The sequence below is a fragment of the Uloborus diversus genome, chromosome 5 (assembly GCF_026930045.1).
Source record: "Uloborus diversus isolate 005 chromosome 5, Udiv.v.3.1, whole genome shotgun sequence".
NCBI classification, from domain to species: Eukaryota; Metazoa; Arthropoda; class Arachnida; order Araneae; family Uloboridae; genus Uloborus; species Uloborus diversus.
In genome coordinates this window covers 4,712,927-4,731,059 of record NC_072735.1, presented here as the reverse complement: position 1 = coordinate 4,731,059, position 18,133 = coordinate 4,712,927, and the positions used below count along the sequence as shown (strand labels likewise).

The 18,133-nt window shown below is 33.1% G+C and overlaps 1 protein-coding gene across 1 annotated transcript in view; it reads right to left on the bottom strand.

Moving 5' to 3' along the window:
- Positions 1 to 18,133, bottom strand: part of LOC129222352 (cell adhesion molecule DSCAML1-like) — a 151,641-nt gene that overhangs the window by 70,073 nt on the left and 63,435 nt on the right. Inside the window, exons 5-6 of the mRNA XM_054856847.1 lie at positions 15,777 to 15,904; positions 12,146 to 12,425 (exon numbers count right to left, since the gene is read on the bottom strand). Coding sequence (XP_054712822.1) covers positions 12,146 to 12,425; positions 15,777 to 15,904 — 408 coding nt within the window. The remainder of the gene's footprint in view (positions 1 to 12,145; positions 12,426 to 15,776; positions 15,905 to 18,133) is intronic.

Sequence of the window (18,133 nt, the reverse complement as noted above, 5' to 3'; positions counted from 1 at the left end):
CTAAACATTTTTTGAACAAATCGTTCAAATTACGGAAACACATGGTGAGGAACAAGACAAAGCTAAAAAACCACATGAAACCTAAATCTGGATCATATTTTTAAGAACTTCCCAGTATTCAATTTAATCTGGCATAATATTTGGCAGGAATAGACATTGAAATGTCTGAGAAACACGTCAAAAATTTGTATTTTGACCCGATTAAGCCCGTCATTTCATTAACATGGGGGGGGGGGGGGGGGTGAGGAGAAGGGGAAGCAAATGGAATGTGCTCAAAAACGTTATTTTAAAATCAATAAAACATGAGCAAGGAAATTTTTTCATTTGTACAATGTATATCTCAAAAATCGGAGGGGGGGATCCCCCCCCCAAAGACAGATCTTTGCAAAAAATATTACTTGTACTATTAGTTATATGTACCATATTCAACTTTTATTTAATTACCCTTTCATGAAAAGGAATAGTGTTGTAGATACAGCTGGAAATAAATCAATAATCTGCATTTTGAGCCCCCTCTTTGCCCCCCTGTAACTCCCATACCCGACGCTCAAACTTTTGGGACTTTTTGGTACGTTATCTCCTCATGATACTGAACAACTTGGTATAGGTGCACATTCTTTTTTTTTGAATGTCCGTGTCATGACCTAATTTGACTGGACTATCTCTTGGTTCAAGAATTACCGAGCTTCACTCAGATTAATTTATACATTTATTGGTAGAAGAGCTCTTTTTGAAAGTCTGGATCTCTCTGCTACGCACATAGCGCTTAGAAACATAGCGCCAATTTTCATGAAATTCAGCACAAAATTAGTTCGCAGCATAGGAGTGAACACCTCGAAGCGATTTTTCGGAAATTCGATTTTGTTCTTTTTCTATTCCAATTTTAAGAACATTTTAAAGAGAAAATTACCATAACATGGACGAGCAAATTAACGTAGCATATTGGCGAGAAATTCATCATCCATTATTTGAAAATGTACATGCGAACCAAATGACCTTTTAATTTTCTACTACGGGCAAAGCCATGCGGTTACCGCTAGTTGCAAATAAAACCCTTATGTGAGTAATTTAATTTTTAAGTTTGTGCGACTTGCTATTGTGTCTCTCGGACAAGGGAAATCTTTTTCTCAGAAGCTTGAATCTTTATATTTCATTTGTAACTATATAAACTGTTAGGGATATATTCAATAAAGGTCAGTGTGCCAAATTAGACCATGTAGACTAATAGCTCCAACACTCCATTTTGCAATGTAGGATGGGAAAAGTTCACTAGATCGTGATTTTATTGTCATCAGAAAGCCTAATTGATGATAAAGCGTTATCAACAAGCAGTATGTTATCAACAGACAAAAGCGCAGTTGAAGTTAAAAAAAAGTCTTGTAAAACTTTTCTGATATTTTCTTGAAGTAAATTTAGATTCATCAGTTTTTATTGTAGTTTACTAGTAGGGAAAATGTCGTTAAGAACTCTAGAAAGCCAAATTTATGTAGTTGTCGGAATCAAAAAGAAAATTTTCTATTTGGTCGGTTTTTCCCGAGGATTCGATAAAATTAAAAAAAAAAAGCAGACTGTAGCCTATTAAGGCCACGATCGGTTTTATTAGGTCTCCGGCGTCCTTATGTGGTGAAGACATCGAAGTATGGGGTGAAAAATGCGATCTAGAGCTGCATACGCTGCACGAACTGTGAGCAGGGAGTGACCAAAGAACCGAAAATAATGACTTATCAGTGCCCCCAAATGTGTCGACTGATCTTCATTTTTTTTCAATCAAGTACCTACATATGGAACTTTTTTAAAATAATTTTGAGGTTTTTTTTTTGAGCAATCACGATTGCTTATTGTTCTCACTTGACCGTTTTTGGCGTCCGTGCCTTTTTCAGCTTGGACCAGGCCTGCAGCACCACCGTCCACCGGCGGCGGCGCGGCTGGTCCTGAGCACTGTCCAACGGAATCCACTTTTGCTGGGCGGTGGCGTCCATGTCCCACACACACGAACGCCTACACACACACACACACGAACGCCTGCACACACACACACGAACGCCTACACACACACACGAACGCCTACACACACACACACACGAACGCCTACACACACACACACGAACGCCTACACACACACACGAACGCCTACACACACACACACACACACGAACGCCTACACACACACACGAACACCTACACGCACACGCACGTACACAACACTCACTCACACACATGCATACATACACTTACGCACCCACGCACGCACACACATGCGCCTACACAAACACACACACTCGTGATTGCGAAAAACATAATTTGAATTCAAGATGCCAAAAATTCAAATTAATTTTTTTTATTTATTTTTTTTCACAGTTTGATCCTACTTTTCGCATTGTTGGGGACCCATGATCTCAATAGGGTCACTTCGCTGTTTTTTTTTCTTTTGTAAAACAGCTGACAAGCATAACTTAAACTTAAATTTTCATGTTTTTTTTTTTTTTTTTTTTGGAAAACAGCTGACAAGCACAACTTAAACTTAAATTTTCATGCTTTTTTTTTTTTTTGTAAAACAGCTGACAAGCATAACTTAAACTTAAATTTCCAAGCGTATTTTTTTTCTTTTTTTTAGTTTTTAGTCAGCCATGTGATGAATGTGCAAAATTTGTAGTCAATTGAATCTCAAATACAGGAGAGAGATATTAGGCCCTGAGCCCTAGGTTGGTCTTATTTGGAACACATGTTTTTGAGAAAAAAAAATTTGCTGCACGTTCAGCCTGCAAGCCCGTTTTAAACAATAATATACATAATTTAAAAAAAGGAGTATATTTGAAAAAAAAAAAAAAGTGATTGTAATCTTGCTCTGAAAGAAAAGTAGGTACAGTAGGCAGTACGGTAGGTACTGTAGGTTACAGTAATGTAAAAAAAAAAGAAGAGTGAAAAAGAAAAGAGAAAAATTGTTGCGAGTTGTGAAGAGGAAAAACATGGCAAATGATTAATCGAAAAACAATCAATGAAACAACAGTTTGTTGTACTGAAAAAAAAAGTATGAGGTAATTAAAGAAGCGATGCACTTTAATGTTCTAGTGAAATATAAACAACAACTCTCAATGGTCCTGCTGAATCGTAGATAGGGCAAAATTTAAAAAAAATCGACCAGATAAAACAGGATATTAATGTTTTTATGAAATTATTTTTTCTATTGAATGGAAAGCAAATAATATTACTTGTAGTGTGCCAGGTTATAAAGAGCTGCATAAAATGTTGTTTATAACGTTTGCATGTGATCTCCGAAGTTTTATACCTAAAAAGCTATCCTTTTGTTTTGAAGGGAGTTTGCTCCGATTTATGCGTGCTTGAAAATTTATTTTAAGGGGGGCCGGGACACATTTTGAATTTTTTTTTATTATATACTTCAGAGTTTTGAATTTTTCTACACTGATTCACCACCTAATTAATAAGCAAAATTACAACATAAATATGAAAAAAATATATTAAGGTTTATTTATTTATTTATTTTTTTTTAATATTGCTATAACTTTAAATTGCTATAACTCAAAATATTGTTGGTCAATTTTCAATTTTTTTTCAAAAAAGTATGCACAAATATCTAAGTTTTAATTTTTATTCGGCAATTTTAAAAATATTAATTTAATAAAAAATACAAAATATTTGAAGACAAATTTCGAAAAATTCGAAGATACTTTAAAAAAAAAAAATCATATTTTTTGCAGTAAAAGTTTTTTTTAAAATCGCAGAATAAAAATTAAAGTAAACTGTTTGAAAAAGACATGCTCAAAATTTCATTACTTCATCTTCATTGGTTCATGAATTATAAGAGTTTGAATGCAAGAAATCGGGAAAAATTGCATCATGGAGAAAAACGCGTTTAAAGTTTTAAAGTTAAATACACATTAGTTAGGTGCGGGCAACAAAAATAATTATATCTTTTGTTCTAATAAAGATAGAAACACGATTCAAACGTCCCTTTTAAGCAGAAAAAACAGAATATTTTTTTTAATGATAAAAAATTGCAAAATTTGACGATTTTTGTGTCCCGGTCCCCCTTAAGATAGTTTAATAGTATCGAACACAACTTGAATCGAGTAATTGAAATTGTAAAACCATGTTTATTTTCACGTTGAGTCATCTTTTGTACGAAAAGAAGTAGTTTAACCGAAAACTTGAACCTTGGTATTTGAACAAGGCAGGCAGCGAAGAAATTAGGCAATATTCTAAATAAATCCGATAAAACATTTAATAGCTTAAATTGTTTCGAAAATTAAGCCCCTTTACTTTTAAAAATGATAATAAACCCAGAAATAGCGCTTATTAAACATAACTTCTTTTTCTAATTCATTCAACACCTAATTTAATTGAAATCAGAAAAGCAAACGACTTTTACTTAGATTAAAACAGTTCAGTTTGATATATTTTTGCTTTTTTTTGGAATGAACTACAATTTATTGCCCTAGTAATTTTTGATAAAATGAAGCTATTTGGTGATTTTCAGCTTTTTATCTCTTTAGCTGGTTGATAAAATGAGTACCAAGCAATCTGGAAGAATAAACCCTGGGGGTTCTGCGTTCGGCTGACCACCTAACCGGAACATGTGTAGCAGTAGGAACAACCGGCAGGCAGAACCGGAACGCAGTAGGCCTTGGTATTTTTTGAGCCCCTGAGTTAAGGTTAGTTTATTTGGTATTCTACGTCTTATTAAAAAAGAAATCATGTTATTTCGCCAAGAAGAATAAAAATCAGATCTACACTGAATTATTACTTTTCATGCAGGTACCCGATAAAACATCACTATTTTTTATTTTCTGCAAGCAATTTTAAATTTGGTAAACCACAAAAAAAAAAAAAAAGTTAAATGAATTTAATTGTATTACCCGATAATGATGTGTTTATAAAACACTTTAATGGCAGTTATTCCTTTAGCTACGAACTTGTTTCGTAAATAACTGTCCCTCTCTTTAAATTAACATTTTGCATTTGACACCTGAGCTGAGAAAAGTTAGTCGGAAGAAAACTGCTACTTGTTGTATTTTAAGGGGTCACGGTACCTTTCATGCAATTTCTTTTAATTTATATAAATTTTATATTTCTTTGAAACCATAACATGCATACTTATTTCGTAATCAATAATTTACTTTCAAAATTTCAAAATATTGCCTACTTTTTTTGAAAATTCAAAAAATTGAGGAAAATTTCAACTTTTTAAAATCCCTAAGGCTTTTTTAATTTTTGCACTAATTTAAAAAACGTTTTTCGCAATACGATCGGTATAACCATCTCTAAAAATCTGTGCATTCATTTGTTTATGAGTTCATTCGAAAATTTTCTGTGATTAATTATGTAAAAAATCAAAGTTTTTTTTTTTTAAATTTGGTTTTTAAAGGTTTAACATGCTCTAAACATTAGATTGATTTATAAAATGCTTATCCAATGCACAGTTTTGTCAAATATGTTACCCCAATTGCAAAAAGTATTACTTTAAAGCTGTATCTTTAATAGAAAAAAATCCTTAGGGATTCTAATGACATAAAAACACAAAAAAAACCATCATCGAGAAAAAGCAATTTGAAGTTTTTCGTTTGCATAAGAACACATAGGGAACATGGCCTAAAACCACTTATAACTTTTCAAATATTTGAACTAAAGCATTGAAACTTTTCCCCAGTGTTCAAAATAGTTTGTTTTGAAATAAGCAATAAAAAAGTTTTTGATCGTTTCATCATTTTTGAGGTACTGTAACCCCTTAAGCAATAAAACCTGCATTATTATTTTTTGAAAGAAAGCTTCACACTAATATCAATTTATATTTCCGTGAAAAAGGCACATAAAGTCAATAATTTTGCACAAATGTATGGTTTTCTACTGTTAGATTATACAAAAAAAAAAAGAAAGAAAAAAAAAAATAAATGAATAAAAACACTACTACTGCATCACACATTTTTTAAAAACTTTAATAATCATAATGTTGCTTGTTAGTAAGAAATTAAGCGGAGAAAAAAGGTACTAAATTACTTCCTCTAAGCATATAGGGTGAAGCGAAATTAGAAAGAGCTTATCTGCCGACAAACAGCTGGCAGTTAAAAAATTACCTGAAAAAGCTGTTAATGTATTTTGTGACGATAAGCCACATATAATGAAACCTAATTAAGAAAGAAATTGAAAAAGAATTTACCTCCGGGATTTGCGGTGTTATTTAACCTCATAAATTAAAAATATTAATAAACTTGCATATGACGTTATAAAATGTTTTCCACTTATATGCAAAACTACTATATATGTATGCAATTACTATATTTCTTGCTAGTGGTACCCCGCACGGCTTTGTCCGTAGTAGAAAATTGAAAGGTCGTTTGGTTCGCCTGTATATTTACAAATAATGGATGATGAATTTCTCGCCAATTGGCTATGTTCATTTGCTCTCCCATTCCACGTCATGATAATTTCGTAATTTACTCGTTCATCTTATGATAATTTTGCTCCGGAAAATGTTCTTAAAATTGAAATAGAAAAAGAACAAAATCGAATTTTCGAAAAATCACTTCGAGCTGCACACCCCCATGCTACAACTAACTTTGTGCCGAATTTCATGAAAATCGGCCGAACGGTTTAGGCGCTATGCGCGTCACAGAGATCCAAACATCCAGACATCCAGACATCTAGACATCCAGACATCCTGACAGAGAGACTTTGATCTTTAGTGTTAGTAAAGATAAAGATTTCCTTTGTTTTTAGAGAAAATTGGTTTGTTTGTTTTAAACTCAAAAGTTTTTGAAGTTATTTTTCCAATTTGTTATTCATAATTCGAATAAACTCTATGAGATGCAGCAGTCTCTAGATAATGACTGCTGAAAGAGGTTCCCCCCCCCCCCCAAAAAAAAACCCAGTGACTTTAAATCTGCTTTTAAGCTTAGTGAATGACAGAAGTATTTCTTCGTGCATATGTAGTTTCTCATTTCTGTTTTTTTCAAATTAATTAACATCTTAAACTATCTGAAGCCTACGATTTACGCCAACGGAAGAACGGACTGTTTAACCTCTTTGACTATTCTTAAATTACCGCGAAATGGCATATGCAAGCTCTAGAGCTGTGAATTTTCTCTTACTGATTTTCTGACTTGCTTTAAACGTACTTAATTTTAAAACTAAGAATGTGATTTTTGTATTCGTTTCTTAGCATGTTTTCTTTTTCTGTCTTTAACTCTTAAATGACTCTTAATTTAAATGTTAATGAATTTATGGGCTGGTAATTTAATAGACGTATTTATCTAAATAGGGATACTTATAAACTTATTTAAAATCTTGCATTATATTTATAGTAGTAAGTACATTTGCTACTGTGCGAAGATTTCTCCATAAATAGTTTGGAATTTTTCAGCTATTTTGTAACATTAGTTTATGCACCACATTTTGTGAACTAATTCAAATTTTTTGAATTAACCAACCAGTCGTCACCTATAAGAACTTTCTTATAAGCGGTGCTTATGAGTACTCTCTTATAAGCAGCGCTTATGAGTACTCTCTTATAAGCGACGGTTATGAGTACTCGCTTATAGGCGGTGCTTATGAGTACTCTCTTATGAGCGGCGCTTATGAGTACTCTCTTATAAGCGACGGTTATGAGTACTCTCTTATAAACAGTGCTTATGAGTATTCTCTTATAAGCGGCGCTTATGAGTACTCTCTTATAAGCGGCAGTTATGAGTACTCTCTTATAAGCGGCGCTTATAAGTACTCTCTTAAGCAGTATTAGTAAAAAAATTTTGCTAAAAATTTTGCAAAGTAATGTCAAATTGTCTGTTCAGAAAGCTTTATCAACAGTTATATTTTTCTCCTCAAGTATAGATAGCTTGATAATCAGTAAAAATATTCAGGTAATACGGTCCTCTCTGCAAATGCACAACCGTGTACAGTGGCGGCTCGTGCCTTGAAAAAGTGAGGGGGCCAGATCGTGGGTGCACTTGCCGCCCCCCCTCCAGTTTTTGAAAAGAAAAAAGAATTAAAAATATGTATATATTTTTAATATTTTAACCTTTTTAAAACAAATATTTATGCTAAAATATTTGTTTTAATAGAGAAAATTAAATTTATTTGAAACTATTTTGTCATTATACTACGCTAATTACTTGAAGACAAACAGTCAAAAAAAGAGCAAACTGTCTAACCTTGTGCAAATGAAGTCTTCTTTCCTTTACTGTATGTTGCTTATTTCACATATCCTGAACATTCAAACCGTGTAAAATAAACAGCATACAGGCAGGGTAACGGTCTCTGCTAATCCTTCTGTAAATATTGAGGTTCAATGCGTTGGTATTGAGGAAGAAAAACGAACAGATAATCCGCGGCAAGGTATAATCCGTTACTCATTAATTTTACACTTTTTTAACACATAATCCGCGGAATATGAGCAGGAAAAGACTACAATCCATTTTTTTTTATTTCAAGCACGTACGCACAAAAAAAGGGAGAAAATAGATAAAAATATAAATTATTGATTGAAAATAGTGAGGGGGCCCAGGCACCCTCCGGCCCCTCCCCACGAGCCGTCACTGACCGTGTAGAATAAGTGTGCAAAAACGAATGAAAAAGACGAAATAATAAACACATGGTAAAAGTTATCCACTCAAAAAAGCAAGATATTGCTTCAAACAACTTTGCAAACACATTTTTTTTTTCTTTGAGCAAAACATCTTATGTTTTCGCGTGATGATATGCAATATTTCCCCACTGTGAAACATTTTTTAGCTACAAGCGTTTTCAAAGCCATACAAGTAATGTAATACTGAATGCAACTTCTGTTTGTGGCTTAAGTACAAAAATAACCATAAAACTGAGTTATGGGGATATCGCATGGTAGTCGGCAATAAAAGCATCAGAGTAAAACATCTGCGGTTTAATGTGATAACATATCACCTTGCTGCTAAAATATGCCTCAATGTACTTTTCTTTGAGATGGGTTTTTCATCAAAATATTCGGCAAAAACGTTTGAGAGAAAAATTTATTGCTGCAATTAAATGATGTAGGTAATTATAAAAAGGGTGGAGCAGCCAGTTTTTCGAAGAGGGTTTTGACAAATGTCTCTTTGAATGCCAAAAAAAGAAAAAAAAATGAACCAATTCATTTTTCTCTGCTATAAACAATATTCCTTTAGTTTTCACAATAAAAATTAAAAAGATGCAGATTTTTTTGAGTAGAACGTGTTAAATTTCAAGTCGTTGCTCGTCATTTGATATTTTCAAATGTTTCCTGACACTATCTCTATATATTAGAAAAAAAATAGGTCAAAGAAATTGTGAAAAATAAGTCTGTGGCCGGTCTGCGTATAGGAGACCCAAAAGCACCTGCAGCCTTGAAATTTGGTACACAATTAATTCGAGCCCCTATGTTTTACACCTGCGTTTTGTTTTTTAAATTTCGAATTTTTTTTTTAATTAATTTTTTAAGCTCAAATTTCACTCAATTTGCATATTAAAGGAATGAAAGAATTTCCACCCCCCTTAACATTCTATGTCGTTCGAAAGAGATTTTGTTTCTGCATCAAAAAAAAAAAAAAAAGCTTGTTTCAATTTTCTCAATTAGAACAGCAGATATAAGTGCTTCTATTTTAGTGAAAAGTCCTAGGGCTGAACTCAATTCATGCCCGTATATAAAGAGCAAAATATATTACTAGAAACCACGAATAGGAAAACGACTTTTGAAATATACAAAACGGCTGTTTTGCTACGTTCAGGAAGGCTCTTAAGCTGTGAAATTTGGTTTCCTGGGGGAGGGGTGCTCTTTGAAACGTTGCTTTAAAAACAATTTTGTTGTAATTATTTCACCAAGTAATTTTTGCCCTTGGGTTAGAATAGGATTTTAATATTTTTCTATGCTTAAAGAGTGTTTTGCTAAAACTCTAATTTCTACGGGGATCAAGATTTTTATTTTGTTTCCCGTATTTGTTGTAAGGGATCTAGATTTTTATTTTGTTCCAATTGTAACGCGTATCGTAACTGATTCTTCTTAACAGGCACTTTAAATCTTTGTTAATCAAATAAAATTGCGAAGCAATCTTCGTGGGTTTGTAAGCGGCAGCGAGCAGGGGGCAGACCCCCCTAGAATTATATATGAAAGGTGAAACACGTGCAGTACAAAATTGGTTAATTTATCTTGGATGACTTTTTTTTTTTTAATTAAATCTGCTAAAAAAATAAGTTAAAAGTGTTAAATACTTTAAATTATAAAAAGAATAAACTCCTGCAACAAAAGAGATGATTTAAATCTTATAGTAGATATTCTCTTGCACTTTCCATTCTTAAAAGTACAATGCTGGTACTCCAGTATATGTTCTCGTTATTGCGTATAAATGTTTCTATTTACGGGTTTAAGTCCGAATTTACCAGCGTTGTTCATTACCCGAAGCTCTCGTAACATAAACATAAACCGATTCAAAGCAAAAGTGGGAAAAGTTTGCGCAGTAGAACGTAGGAATGAAATGTGGTCTAGCTATCATTTTTTTCGCTAAACCTCTCATGCGTAAATGTAACAGCATTTTCTCTCTCTCTTTTTTTTTTCTTTTTTTTGACGCACTTTCATTGCTTTTCTGTTGTTTTGGTTTAATGTAATGCAAGAGTTTAAATCAAACCAAAAGACACTTTTGCGCAATCTGTCCCTATAGGTTTGTTGAGATTGCGCTCGTGAATAGGTGATATTATTCTTAATAATAATTGTGCAATTTAACTATTAACTATAAAAAGTTACTGTTAAATTATTGTAAGGTTTTTGCGTACAAACATTATTGCTTCAGGAGTTACTATTTCAAATTGATTATAAAAAAAAAAACGTACAATTTTTCGAAACGCTTTAATTTAAGAAAAGCATTTATTTGGATCAAACAAGGAAGGTCAGAAAAAAAAGAGCACATTAACTTACTTAATATCACGTTTAACAGAATAATTCCATTTTTACTTCCTTTTACAAAAAAGGAAGTATTGTATTCGCGAAAGAAATATCAGTCAAAATTAGGAGTTAATTTCCATATTGCTCACCACCGAATTAATGCTGAGTTTTTTTTTCAACCCGACCACACGCGGATAAATGCCCAAGAACGTATAAACACTCGAAATACCCATTTTAACATTCCCCAAGTTGATTACAACGACTTTTCTCGTGATGTTCGTATGTACGTATGTATGTGCGTATGTGCGCATGTATGTCGCATAACTTAAGAACGGTATGTCCTAGAAAGTTGAAATTTGGTACGTTGACTCTTAGTAGGGTCTAGTTGTGCACCTCCCCTTTTGGTTGCATTCGGGTTTTTCTAAAGGGGTCTTCCCCCCCTTTTTGGGGGGAAATCATTGTTAATTTCGATGTATACTCAAGTGGTGTTATAATTTGGCGGACACTTGGCGATATATCGCCAGTATTTTGGTCGCCAACTTATCCACTAATTTGGCGATTTTCTTTTTTTTAAAATCTGGTTTCAATTTGGCCACAGGTGGCGATATTTAGAGAGTAAACTAATGAATCACATTAAAGCTGCCAATAATGGGAAAATGACATTAAAATTGGAGTGAAAGGAAGTCATGTGATGCACACATCAGCTCGTTATTTTAATTTTTACTTTTAAACTTATTGGATAAACCTTCCTTCACATTCGGTACATTATTTGATACTAAATTTTTCACACGTAACCCATTGAATCCAATCACTGGTTCACGTTCCCCCTTGGTACACATCAAGACATTTAGTGCACTGATCTTCGTTACACTTCCCTTTTTTTCCTTTAATTGTTTCTGATCTAATTTTCACAGAAACACAATACCTTTAGCTGTTTGCAGTTTCTTTTCAGCTGCTTTCTTTTTACGCTTTTTTCGCCTATATTTCGTAGATTAATAACATTTATAGCATTTTGTTTCAGTTCTAAATTTGACAGCATTAAATTTCTGGGCGTAAAGGGGGGGGGGATATTTATTCATTTTTTTAAATAGAATTTATAGTGGTAAAGGGAGCAGGCACAAAGGAGAAAAAAAATCAAAAATCAGAATAGGTATAAAACTTTGTAATTATTAAAATAATTCACAGAAAAAAATATCTAAAACCTTATTTGCTTTTCAAGATTGATTTGTTTTAAATGCATGATGATAGTACTATAAAGAAGTCAGCTACCTCTTTCCCAAGATATCCGGTGAATTGGATATCCACCTGCTGGGCATCGTATTTTCATTTGTTCCCCTGCTACAATCGTCTGGTTCTTCATTGGTCGAACATAGGGTGGTCCGGGGACTCTCAGCCATCTACTGTGGTGGATCTCACCAGCATCATTCTTAGCAGTGCACGTGAACTCTCCAGAATGCTCTACACCTGCACGTGATATGTTTACGTAACTGATGACTGTGTTTTCTGTTGTGACGTAATCACCCGATCGGAAGCTTTGATCTTCTGGCACCTACAATACAAAAAGAAAAAAAAAACATTTTAAATTATATTTTCTGGAAAAATAAATGAGTAGGATATGCAGCAATACAATAAAATTATCTGCATCCATTAAGTTAATTTGTATGAGGTTGTTATCTTTACTAATAATAAAGCTGAAAGTCTCTCTGTCCGGAGGATGTCCGGATCTCTGACGCGCATAGCGCCTAGAACGTTCGACCGATTTTCATGAAATTTGGCACAAAGTTAGTTTGTAGCATGGGGGTGTGCACCTTGAAGCGATTTTTCGAAAATTCGATGTGGTTTTTTTCTATTCCAATTTTTAGAACAAAAATATCATAAGATGGACGAGTAAATTACAAAATTGTCATAACAAGGAACCGCAACATGGGCACAAGCCAATTGGCGAGATACGAAATTATCATAGCGTGGAACCGTAACATGGGTACCAGCCAATTGGCGAGAAAATTCACCATACATTATTTGTAAATATACAGGCGAACCAAAAGACCTTTTACTTTTTCTATTACGGGCAAAGCCGTGTGGGTACCACTAGTAGCTAATAAAACAATACTAAAGCGATTTAAGTGAAGCATGTATAAAATTATTTTTAAATAATTAAACTTGGTGTGATATTGCTTCAATTTCAAAAGTTTTGTACCTCTGAACATAACTAGTAGCAACACTGACAGGTAATTCAAATGACACTAACATGAGCTCTTAGAATGTTTTCAATAAAAAGAAGTCAGAAAAAAAATATAGTTTTCAAGCCAGATTCAACTTTAAACCAGAATCATTATTTCCGACGTCAAGGGGCTCGAATAGTTATTTCATTACATATTTAATAATAAGCTGATTTTTTTACTTACAATTTTAACACAAATTAATCCCTGAAATAGTTTACTTTCATTTTGTCATTTTTGAAATCTTCATGTCCATTGAAAATAATAAATAATCTAAGCAAGCTGTTACTTCATTCACTTACCTTTCTTTAAATATTTTTTAGAAGTGTATAACTACATTGTTGGGCAAAAACGGAAATGTTAATTATATATAGTCCCTTCGATCTTTCTTAACCCCGTCAGTCGGAATTATGAAATATTGGACCAAAAATGTTGATATTTGGTACACAGTGTACTATTGTAAAGGGTATCTTATAGACAAAATTTTAAGTTTGTAGGAGAAAAAATTAAAAGAGTTATGCCACGTCCACTATTCCAAACTTATATTTTTGAAATCAATATTTCATATACAAAAACGATAAAATACCAAACAAACTTCATTATAAAATGTTCTACAAACAATTATAAAACATAATATAAGCGTTCGAAACAATTAATTAAAGATTATATATTTTTAAAAAAATCAGGAAAAAATCTTCGCTTTTCAGATGAAAATCCATGGTTGGAAAAATGAGCCACTCTCTATCTATCAATCCTTATATGACAGTGTCGTCAATCCCAAAACGAAAAATTATTTCACAGATTATAATAAGTAGAATGTCAAGAGTCAACTATAAGAAAATCAACTAATTAAATCAATTATTAAATGATTAGCAGCTGTTTAAAGTGTATGTCCGGTATACCGGACACCAGGTATGAAGGGGTTAAGTTCTTCAAAAGTTGAAAACTAAAAATTTATCATGCCATTGAAAATATTCTTCTTTGCCTCTTTTATAGTGAAAACTGATCTCCACTATATAATAAATGGTTTTAAGAAGACAAATAAAAATGGCTAATTAATCCATTTTATAAATTAGTTCATAAAACTTATGTTATTATTAACTTGAGCGGGATTACTCTTCGATGAAACAGGCCAACGCCGTAACTTCACTATTGCAAATATTAACATGAACTGCTTTGATTTATACGCCCTTTAAAAGCACGAACTATTTGCTCGAGCGATGCATTTACTTTGACAAAGCGACCAGTTGAAGCGTGCGATTATTATCTCGTAAAGGATTCAAGTTCTGGCTATCAAAATATTTATCGAAGTTTATATCCAGTAGCTTATCCCGAAATTTGATCTCTGTAATTAATAGCTGTGTTGATCTGTTCCAAGCTGTTCATAGCCCCGTTTACACGCTTCTATGATTATGAATTGTATTTATCGATATTGATAAAACACAATTATGAGTTTGTAATTTTGGGCCATATATTGTTTCCTGAAATGAATGTGATCGTTTAATTTTATCATTGCACCCTAAGAGAAATGTCATTGCTGAATTTTATCTGAGCTATTTGTTATTACGAGTAGATCATTGATAAAACGATGGAACTAAAAGCTTGTTATTTCCTCATTGCATTTTCATGCATATTAACCCTTAACAGGGGAGGTGCGGTCTTACGAACGGCTCAAAAGTTCATCTGATCATCCCTATTTTATTTTCAGTCCGATTGAATGGTTTCACCCAATAGCTTTTTGTCTTGTGACCTTGAACATCCCCCTTGCTTATCAGTATCTTTAGGCAAGTGCATCTGGTTTAAGTTTCATTGCATTCTGTAGAAGCGGTCTGTGAGACCGCATCTTCGCTTCAGTGTTACAATTGTCAGCTACTTTTAGCTAATTTCACTTTTACAATATTTTTTTTTAAATATATTTCTCCCTGTCTATTTGAAAATCCCTGATTGAGTAGATGGGAGTAAAGGCTATACAATAGCCTGACTAGCTCCCAACACTCAGAAAAGAGCTTAATTTAGAGCCAGTTTAAACCATAAGATAAAATTAACAAAAATAAATGTATGATCATGCAAAAAACACATAAACACAACACAAGTAATGTAATTAAGTACGTCTAATTTTATATCGGAACCGAGGTATACTATTACGAACATGCTACTTTATCCTAAATTGACTGCAGTAGAATTGAGTATAAATTTTTTTAGCCTATTCTTAAACAAATTTCGATTATTAATGGTTTTTAAACAATTGGGTAAGGTGTTCCACAATCTTGATCCATAGGAGTTAATGCCATTAAACAATAGATTTGTTTTCGGGTTAATAGGTATAATGTTTTCACGGTTTCTAGTGGGGTAATTATGAACCAATTGTTACTATTTCTAAATTCAAACCATTTGTTACTAAATCATGCATAAAAATACCAACATTATATTTATATATTTGTTCCACGGTCTTTAAAAAGCTTCTATTACTGTTACCCACAATATTATCTCTATTAATCATTCTGTGAAATCTTTTTAATAAAATATTTAATTCAGCTAACTTTTCTGTAACCACGCGTGATTATCAATGCTGTAGAATATATAGTTGCTTAATGAAACTTTATTTCAGATGCATGCTAATTCTTCTAGCAGCAACAACCTCATAGTTATTTTACCTTATGTTAACTTTATTTAATGCTTACCTGAGTACCGTCTAAGGACCAAGTAATCTGTGGTAATGGATTTCCTGATGCAGAGCATTTAAGAGATACAGATGATCCAGGATTTATAGTAATATTTTCAAACGTGTGAAGAAATTCAGGAGGATTATCTGCAAATATATACTCGAATAAATCACTTATATATGAAATGAAAAATATTTGTTTTATTTTTTTTGGAAATAAAAACATACTTTTTCTGTGTATATGCATAGTTAATAATTGATCCTTTTTCATATAGGCCTATCGAAAAAAACAAATTTGATGCTCTTAATGAAGACTTACTTACGGTACAATGGTACAGCTTTGTGCCAAGGGGGCAATAATGGACCACTGTTGCCATGGTGATGATTTTGCTCTCTAGTTGCCTCTTTTTCGAACTTACGAGCTTCAAAAAAATTTACCAGGTAGTGTAACCGTTTAGGTAACTAAAGATGCTTTATCAGAAATTGCGATTGTTGTTGTATACCTTAGATAACTTAGTCGTTCCTATTGCGTGATTCGACTCATTCGTGGAAGAGGCAAAAGTCTTCTTTGGGCAGATCACTTATACTGTTTTCCAAGACCTGGTAAGTTCAGATTTGCTTTAATATTTTGTCAGTTATGAATTAAGCCACTCGTTGACTTAACATGCTTCGTAGTTTTTACAAGCTCTCAACATTTATCGAAAATGGGAATGTTGGGATACAGCAATGGGCCACGTATTTTTTACTGTTTTTAGTGGCTTGAAGATTCATTTTATACTCTGTAGGGATGCTTCAGTCATATTTTGTGTTATTTATTGCAAATAATGGCAAGAAAATACAGAAGAAAGCTTGGGGGTCGCCTAATCGCCCGTATTTATAGGAGTTTCTGCAGAAGGTGTTGACCGAAATCCGAACCAAATATAAACTGAGATGATTTCTAAAAGTTATTTATATTGATGAGATTTGGAATATGAAATGTGATTTCAAATTTCAGTTTTCAAAATTTTTGTTTATCCCATTTATAACTTGTCAGACCTACGTATTTTCTGAGACCATAGGTACCTAGCCTTTAGTTGGTGAGATGTGTGTAGTTTTCAAATGTTTCTATGTCAAAACCTAAGCATGTAATAAAGAACGTTGCCTACATTTACGATGTTGAACTTTATTAATCACTCAAGGCGACAAAAGTGATGATTCAACTTTAAAAAATTGCAAAAGAAAAAAAACGTAAATGCTGGACTAAAAAATGTTTTAGTCAGTTTCAAGCAGAGGGCAACTTGTAGCCTCAGAAAACAATAGATCAAGTTTTCAATGCGTTTTATAGGTTAAAATGAAGTGCCCTATAGTTGTACCCCAAAAGAGTACAAATATGGGCCACGGGGGAAAAAAACCCTTCCTCTTCTTTCGAAATTAGATTTTTGTTATAATTTCATTTGAAAGATGACGTATAGCTACCATTGATAAAGTCCCAAATTTCTAAATCAACGATGTACGCGGAATTTTCATTGAAAAAATCGAAAAATGGTCCTTAGTTGGACCATTTTTCGGTATTTTATTACGCTTTTTATGATTTGCGTAAAATTAGCAGTAATAATATTTGTAATTTCGGGATGGATAATATATGGAGCAACCAATTTCAAACCTCTTTAAAATTAGGATTTTATTACTCCCAGATTTTAATACGTCATGATTTATTACGTGTTGTAACCTAATTATTATTCTTAAAGGTGCGTTTGATAAAACTGAAAACTTTTAATTCTCCTAACTTACATAAAATTTATCTTTAAGAAGTTAAAATGAATTTTTTATGTACATAGGTAGTAGAATCTATTGGCAGCTAGTTGGAATAACATTTTGTTTTCTTCAATTACAGCTTGTTAAGTTTTCCTTTCTTAAGCATTCAACAAATAAAGAAGCTAAAGGTTTCTATGCAGTACATACATTAAACAACCCAAAATAATAATAATAATAATAATTTGAGTTTTGACCTCTTGAATTCAAATTATGTTTTTCGCAATCACGAGTGTGTGTGTGCATATAGGCGTGTGTGTTTATGTGTGTAGGGGGTATGTGTATGCGTATGTAGGCATGCGTGTTTGTGTCTGAGTGTAGGTATGAGTGTGTGGTTAGTTGTGTGTATGAGTGTTTGTGTGTTTGTGGGGGGAGGGGTGAATGCGTATGTGTGTATAGGCATATGTGTGTGTCTGTGTGCAGACATGAGTGTGTAGGTAGTGGTGTGTAGGTGTGTGTATGAATGTGTAATTGTCTGTATGTATGCGTGTGTGTGTATGTGTTTGAGTGTGTGTGTACGTGCGTGTAAGTGTAGGATATTGACGCAACCTGGAGACGGTTTTCGCTGTAGGAGCAGCATCGTGA